This window comes from Eurypyga helias, unplaced genomic scaffold (genome assembly GCF_000690775.1).
Source record: "Eurypyga helias isolate BGI_N326 unplaced genomic scaffold, ASM69077v1 scaffold6537, whole genome shotgun sequence".
In the NCBI taxonomy this organism is placed as follows: Eukaryota; Metazoa; Chordata; class Aves; order Eurypygiformes; family Eurypygidae; genus Eurypyga; species Eurypyga helias.
In genome coordinates, this window is record NW_010263670.1 from 17,845 (window position 1) to 24,986 (window position 7,142).

Here is a 7,142-nt window from a genome sequence, read left to right on the forward strand (position 1 = left end):
GGCACTGGAAGGCTGCAATAAGGTCTCCCCGGAGCCTTCTCTTCTCCAGGCTGAACAAGCCCAACTCCCCTGGCCTGTCCCCATAGCAGAGGGGCTCCAGCCCTCGGAGCATCTCCGTGGCCTCCTCTGGACTCTAAATTACAGAAAAATACCACCGTTTCTCTCCACATCAGTTTACTCATTGATAAAACCCGTGTTTCCTCACTATTGCAGTATTTTGAGGCTAACTTCACTAGCAAAGATCACTCTCAGCTGAACAGATGGGAATATTTTAGGTAAAGTTGAACTGTATCTACCCTGATCCTGGGAGTCCTTGGGTGGAGGCACAAAGCCTTTGGATATTTTTCTAAATAGCTAAAGCAATTATTTTCCCTTCTGCCCACCTTTTTGTCTGTTCTTTTTGTCTTCTGACGTGGAGCATACAGACAACCAAGAGCTTACTTGCGCTCTGTGGATGCGGAATTCTCCTGTTAAGCATCCTAAGAGCTCAGTAGAACTTTCTTCCCTTGCTTTTGCAGCTAACTCTGAGCACGTGTAATGCACACAATTACATCTTGTTTCCATAATAATAGAAATATTTCTAAGCTGCGCGTGGTTTCGTTCCAAATGCAGGATTGCTCTCCTGTGTATTTGCTCCTAATAGATGTTTGGATGCAACTGCTCATTTGCTGGTTTCCCTCATCTGTACCTTGACTCTTTCAGCACGGAATACGCCATCAACAAACTGCGACAGGAAGGGAACGAAGCTGGGATGTACGTGTTGAGATGGAGCTGCACGAACTTTAACCACATTCTCATGACGGTGACCTGTTTTGAAGGCTCAGAGGTACGTCAGGTGTGGCACTCCCAGCAGCAGCCTGATAACGAGCTGAAGAGCAGCAGCTCCCTGCAATCTGTGTCGATGTATTTATGTTCTTTAGGGCTGTCACTCGTATCTTTCATAGCTGATGCAGCAGAGGGTAGACACTTGCAGCTTCATGTTCCCCAGGCTCTTGTGCTATCCCTGACAATCATTGCACCCAGAACATTTCCATTCGTAGCCATAAAACGCTGCATGAACATGATGGAAATTAAGCTTTTTCAACTCATATGGGCGTGAGAATGACGTATAGAATTTGTCACTGCAACTTGCCTAGTGTTTCTTGAATGTGGATTTAATTATATGAATGTGTAGAGGGTGGGGAGGCACTGGGACAGGTTGCCCAGAGAAGCTGTGGATGCCCCATCCCTGGGAGTGTCCAAGGCCAGGCTGGATGAGGCTTGGAGCAACCTGGTCTAGTGGAAGGTGTCCCTGCCCATGGCAGGGGGTTAGAACTGGATGATCTTTGAGGTCGCTTCCCACCCAAACTATTTTGTGATTCCGTGTGTTTCTGCTGACACCCTGTAGAAGAACAGCGCGTGTGGGTGGTTGGCTTTACATGTAGAGTGCCACAGAAGGGGACATACACGCAGTGAGCTGGTGGGACGTAGTTTGAGGAGTGGCAGGTAAAAGCTCGTGACGTGGGATAGGTGAGAGAACCAGTTTGAAGTAAAATAGAAGATGCAGCAACTGCACAAATGGTTGAATTGTGCCGACCTCAGCTGGAAGCTCGTTTGGGGAAGATATTTCGAGTGTTGACACAGGAATAATAATAGTGTCAAAGCATATAAATGGGTTGCCTTCCCTTAAAAAACGATGTTAACCATAGAATCAACAATGAGGTCAAGAAGGGACATGTGAAACAAGAAACAAAACGAAAAAAACATCTCGGGAGTAAGGGTCGTCTCAGCACTGATACCCGGCTCATCTTCTGTAGGCATTTGCAAAACAACTTGGGATCAGCCCTGTTTTCTAACAGACGGGGCAACTGAGGCACTGAAATAAGAATTAATTTGGTCTTGGAAGTTATTCCACCTCACTGCAGGGCTTAGGGAGGGAGGAGGGAGGTGAGGAAGCAGGAGTAGAGGGTGGAATTGGAAAGGGCGTGGGCTTTTGTACCAAAGCTCCGTCATTCTTCCTCAAACTGGAAGGTTTGGACAACAGCCCCAAAGTTTCAACAGGTTTCACTCGTTGAACAATCTGGGTTGTGAAAGGGATTTTTGCTATTTTTAAGTGGAGATTTTGAAACTGTGGTCCAGATTCTGCAATCCTTGACCAAGTGAAGGGAAAATTCCTTCAGAAGAGCCAGGGCTTCTGCAAAACACAGGAGCTTGGACTTGTTAGATGGTTGCATCTGTCTGTTGCTCCTCTTCTGCTCTGCTGTTCGGACCCTTCCTGGGACTGAAGGTTATAGGGATTTTAGGGCCTTTTTCTACTTTGTTGGAGTTTGATTAGAAGACCGAGGCATAGGAGCAGTGATTAACTGGTCCTGCGTGTAATTTCAGAGGCTTTTGGGGAGTTTGCATGGTGTTACAAACATTCTTTCACTCTAACGATGGGTTTTGTGCTTTCTTTTGTTCCCCTTTTCCCCCTAATAGCAGATGATAAATAATTCAATCCAGTACAAGAACTTCCAGATTGAGGTGAAGAAAGGCGGCTACTTCCTACATGGTTCAAACAAGTCTTTCTCATCCTTGAAAGAGCTGATGGATCACCTGAAGGGACAGATACTACGGACGGACAACATAAGCTTTACACTGAAGAGGTGCTGCCAACCAAAACCAAGAGGTAGTCTGTCTTTTAAAATGAACCTCGCTGAAAGAAAAGAAACTCCAGAAATAGGAGTTCCCAGTGTCTTTGGTCTGTTCTGTATTCTTGTGTGAAGCTCTTCTGTCGCTTAAAAAAGTATGTAAGAGTTTCTTGCTTCTTCGGGGAGGAGGAGCCTTGTTGAAAGGCAAAAGCCAGAACGAGGTTTTAGGCATCCCCTTTCGAAAGCCAGGGGCTGAACGAGGTTTTAGGCATCCCCTTTCGCTGTGAACGAGCTCGGCACAGGATGCTGGGGGCAGGTGCTTTGCGTGAGCCGCCTTTTTGTGCACTCCCCAGCTGGCAGCGAGGCGCTCCCGTTTCCCTCTTTGCTCCTAAACAGCTGGCCCTGCAGTGTCAGCGGCAGAGGTGGAACTGGGGGTTGTTTAAAGAGAAAATGTCACAGCTGACTCAGAGGCCTGGGCTGAGATGCTGCGTTGGAGCGGGACTGTATAAGGTTCTTCCTTTGCTCCACCGAGTCACGTATGCCAGGCCGTGCCTCCCGGCGCGCTCCTGTAGCGAAGGAGAGTTGCAGCCCGCAGTGGTTGTGTGGCAGCCTTTGGTTTGAAGCTTGTTCACTCTGGTTCGGAGCTTTTGTTTGCCCTGTTCACGTTCGTGAAGCAGCAGGGGAGGCTTGGTCTGCAGCTGCTGGCAAGCAGAACAGCCGTGCACTCCGTAAATCCAGCCGTGAGGTCAGACTGGAGAGGGCCGGGACAATCGTGCATTTGTTAAGCCGTTAACGCCGACACTCACTGAAATTGCTGTACACTACAAGTGTCTCGCAGCTGAGCTCTGTGTGAAAGAGGAAGCACAGTGGCGTGACTGCGTTGATCAGATAACGGTTTCCTGCTAGAATAAGGGGAATAACTGAGCCACACTAATTACCTGCGTATTCTGGCGGTGCTAGAGGAGCGTGCTCTGCAGACAGACGCTGATCAGCTCTCGGAAGACCGCTGGCGGTGGTCTGGAGCATTCACAGGTTATGCCGTTTTGGTTGCATTGTGACAGCAGTACTTGGGATAAAATAAAACGGGTCAAGGAGCTGACTGCCCGCTTCAGCTTTTCGTCGGCGTGAGTTGCGGTGGCATCCCTGTGCTCTTCCCTCTTCTGTCTGCCCTGGTTTTGTTTTCCTTCGTTTTGAATCTCTTCAATGGGTTGTTCACGAAGCAGTTTAGGAGATGGGGGAATAAAGCGGGTTTCCCAGCGCATGGTTCATCACTGGTGGTTTTCAGATCACGGCCTAGCCCCGACGCACATGCTCGGCTGGCAGCAAAGGGGAGGCCAGATGCACGCAGACAGCAGAACCCAGCGCAGCGGAATAAGTAACGCCTGCTCTCAAACACAGGAAGACAGAATCCACGTGCAAGGCTTGGATCTAACCATGCCTCTCCCTGAGCAGAAGCAGTGGGGGGGAAGCACCGGCCCTTTGAGTCTCTTCCTTCATTTCCCACTCCCTGATTTACTTCCAGCGCTCTGGAAACAGACCGTTGCCCGGAACTCGAGACATTGTCGAGGAGTTAAAGAGAGAGAAAGAGACTCCAGCAACCCCTTACCCATCTGCACGCTGGGAAGGAGACGTACCTGGTGGCCAGAAGTTATTTTACATGTGGTACAGCAGAGGCATTGCCTCGTTCAGCCCTGGGTGTTTCTCTGGGCAGCAAACACTGTTCAGGTTCTTAAGATCAGCCCCAATATGGCCAATATTAACGCTGTATGTATAATATAAAATATGTAGCTCTGCTCTAGTGAATTGCTTGAGCAGATGTAAAGTCCAAGTTTCTTCATTTCTCCTTCCTCCTCATTCGTTTTGGGATTTACCTTGCGGTGAGCACACGCTCGTGACACTGACTGAGAAGGGTGAGTGCGGTTACCTTTGAAAAGCCTTAAGGAGTGTTTTCTCTCCCTGCCTTCCAGAAATCTCCAACTTGCTAGTTGCAACCAAGAAGGCGCAGGAATGGCAGCCCGTGTACCACCTAGGGCAGCTGAGCTTCCATCGAATCCTCAAGGAGGAAATCATGCAGGTAGGGAGCTGCTGAACTCTCTCTGTAACCACAGAAGCGGGGTAGCCCGCTGTACCCGGTCAGGTGAAACAGGGTCACCCCATTCTGCCTGGTTCTTCCACTCCCGTGTCTCCTCAGCAAAACTTCATTTGAAGCTTTGCTTGTATCAAAGCCCCTTGTTTGCAGAATCCAAATGTTTATATGCGCTTGTGTGGAAGAAAGAAAAGCTTGGAAGTAATGCTTTTCACTAGCAGTCAGTTGTGTATTTGAGTGATTTTCTAAGGTGTGTAGAGGGAGGTGCTTTCAAGGTCATTCTTAAAAAATCATGGGAGTCTTAGCCGTTTTCCCTAGCAGGTTTGTTGCTAGATGTGGCTTTGTCTTTTAAAGCCACAGAAAAACAGGCAACTTGAGGCTTAAGATAATATCCTACAGTTTTAAAAAAAAAAAAAGTGAGGTCTTCAAAAGCTCTGAAGAGTCTTAGCATTAAGATTTTGTGCTCCAAACTGATTTAGCACCCACATTCTCTGGCAGTTGTTTGCAGTCCGCGGTGCAGGTGACCTGGACAAACGTCAGAATGCACACCGTGGCCTGAAGGCACAGATCACACTGAATGCACCTAAAAGTCCTGAGCTCTTGAATCCTGCAGTTAGCTGCTTCAGTTACCTAAAAAGGTGTTTTGGTTGGTTTTAAATTGCACCACTGACCGGAGGGGACAGATCTAGATCATGTTAATTGGTTTTTGATTGGTATATTTACAGTCAACGTGCAGGCTTCCTGCAAAATAACCCAAGGGGGAATCCTGTTAGTTAGGAGGAAATTGCTTTCCCAAACAAAGTGTTCCCTTGAAATATTGCTTCCTCTAACTTTTGGAAACACATTAAAGATTGCCTCAATAGCAGCTTGTTGTAAATAAGAGGCCAGTTATTATTTATTCATTTGGTGTGTAGTCTGATGAGGTTAAGTCACACAGAACCTGCGTGATGTAACGGAGATGTAACAGCCCTTCGATACCAGAGGAGTTCACAGCGGTGGGTGTGCTCAGCCCACTGGAGACAACGCGTGCTCGGTTTCCCACTGCGGTAACCTGGTCTGCGTGTCGCTAGGTGGAGTGGAGGGCTGAAGAACACTCTCTGCTGGGAGGGGCAGAACGGAGTGCAGGTTCAGGTATTCGTGTCCGTCTGCACCGGTTTGCTTGTCTCCTGGCTTGAAAAATACACGATGTGTCATGTCTTAGGGCGAACATCTTGGAAGAGGGACGAGAACACAGATTTACTCGGGGATTCTCAACTACAAAGATGATGAGAATGAAGGATATCAAAATGAGAAGGAGATTAAAGTCCTCCTCAAAGTCTTGGACCCCAGCCACAGAGACATTTCTTTGGCAAGTTTTTTCCTCTTTGTCTGTTGTACTCTAGATACTGGGCTTTGCCATGGTTAACTATGAAAAGTCTTTAAAAAAGAGGGACTGTGTGTACAGAAAGGGAATGGGAGAACGCCACAGGTGTATCCTGCCCTTTTGGGCAGTCCGATCTGTCGCGGACCCACGTTTCTGCCGTCCTCGTTAGGCAGCAGCGGCATGTCTGGCTGGAGCACGCCCGTGCTCACCCACAGCCTGCACGCCCGCAGACCTAGCGAGCAGCACCCCCGAGGGGCCTCGCCACCGCCGTCCCTGCCCCCTGATGTCACTGGGAAACACGGGGCTCTTCTGCCGAAGGCTCTGTCCCTTGCTGCTCCGTGGGTGTTAAACGCTTGGTTGACGGCCGCCGCGACCGGCAGCTTAACGCCTTCCCTCCTCCGCTTTCTGCCAGGCGTTCTTTGAGACGGCGAGCATGATGAGGCAGGTGTCTCACAAGCACATTGTCCTCCTCCACGGCGTCTGCGTCCGAGATGTCGAAAGTGAGTTGTTAACGTCTCCCGGCAGCGCGCGTGAGCCGCGGGCTTGGAAGGGACAGAGCGGCCATTCAGTTCGGAGCTGGCGCGGGGGGAGATGGGCTTAGCAGCTGCCACCTCTTGAGTTTTCAGCGTGGGCAGAAGTGGAATTGGAAAGGAAGGCAGCTGCAAAGCCCTTTCTACCAACAAATTCCCCTTCCCATGCTGTTTTCAAGTGCTTACAGGATGATTCCTTGGGGTCAGCAAGCCGGAGTGGTGGTGCCAGCACCACCCAGCCTTCTGGCAGGGGTTGTTTCCCTGGGAAGGCTCTGCCCTGCGGCCTTCCAAATGCTTTTTTCCGAGTTTACTGTTCATTTACTGCATGAAGCCACTCGGCCTTTTACTTTGGACTCTGAGCGCTGAAATAAACTTGGAGGAAGGTGGAGTAAAGGGGTGTTCTAACCACCTGGCCTGGGGGGTAGATGGTACAGGCCTGTTAGGTTACGCCGGGCACCGGTTACTGCAGTACTGACTTTATGCCCCTGCCTCTGTAGATATCATGGTTGAAGAGTTTGTTGAATTTGGGCCTCTGGATCTGTTTATGCATCGGA

The 7,142-nt window shown here is 49.4% G+C and overlaps 1 protein-coding gene across 1 annotated transcript in view; it reads left to right on the forward strand.

Moving 5' to 3' along the window:
- JAK1 (Janus kinase 1) overlaps positions 1-7,142 on the forward strand; it is a gene marked incomplete at its 3' end in the record, with an annotated part of 28,520 nt that overhangs the window by 14,725 nt on the left and 6,653 nt on the right. The window contains exons 9-14 of the mRNA XM_010156127.1: positions 703-826; positions 2,458-2,647; positions 4,577-4,683; positions 5,897-6,043; positions 6,471-6,558; positions 7,086-7,141. Of these exons, the coding sequence (XP_010154429.1) occupies positions 703-826; positions 2,458-2,647; positions 4,577-4,683; positions 5,897-6,043; positions 6,471-6,558; positions 7,086-7,141 (712 nt within the window). The remainder of the gene's footprint in view (positions 1-702; positions 827-2,457; positions 2,648-4,576; positions 4,684-5,896; positions 6,044-6,470; positions 6,559-7,085; position 7,142) is intronic.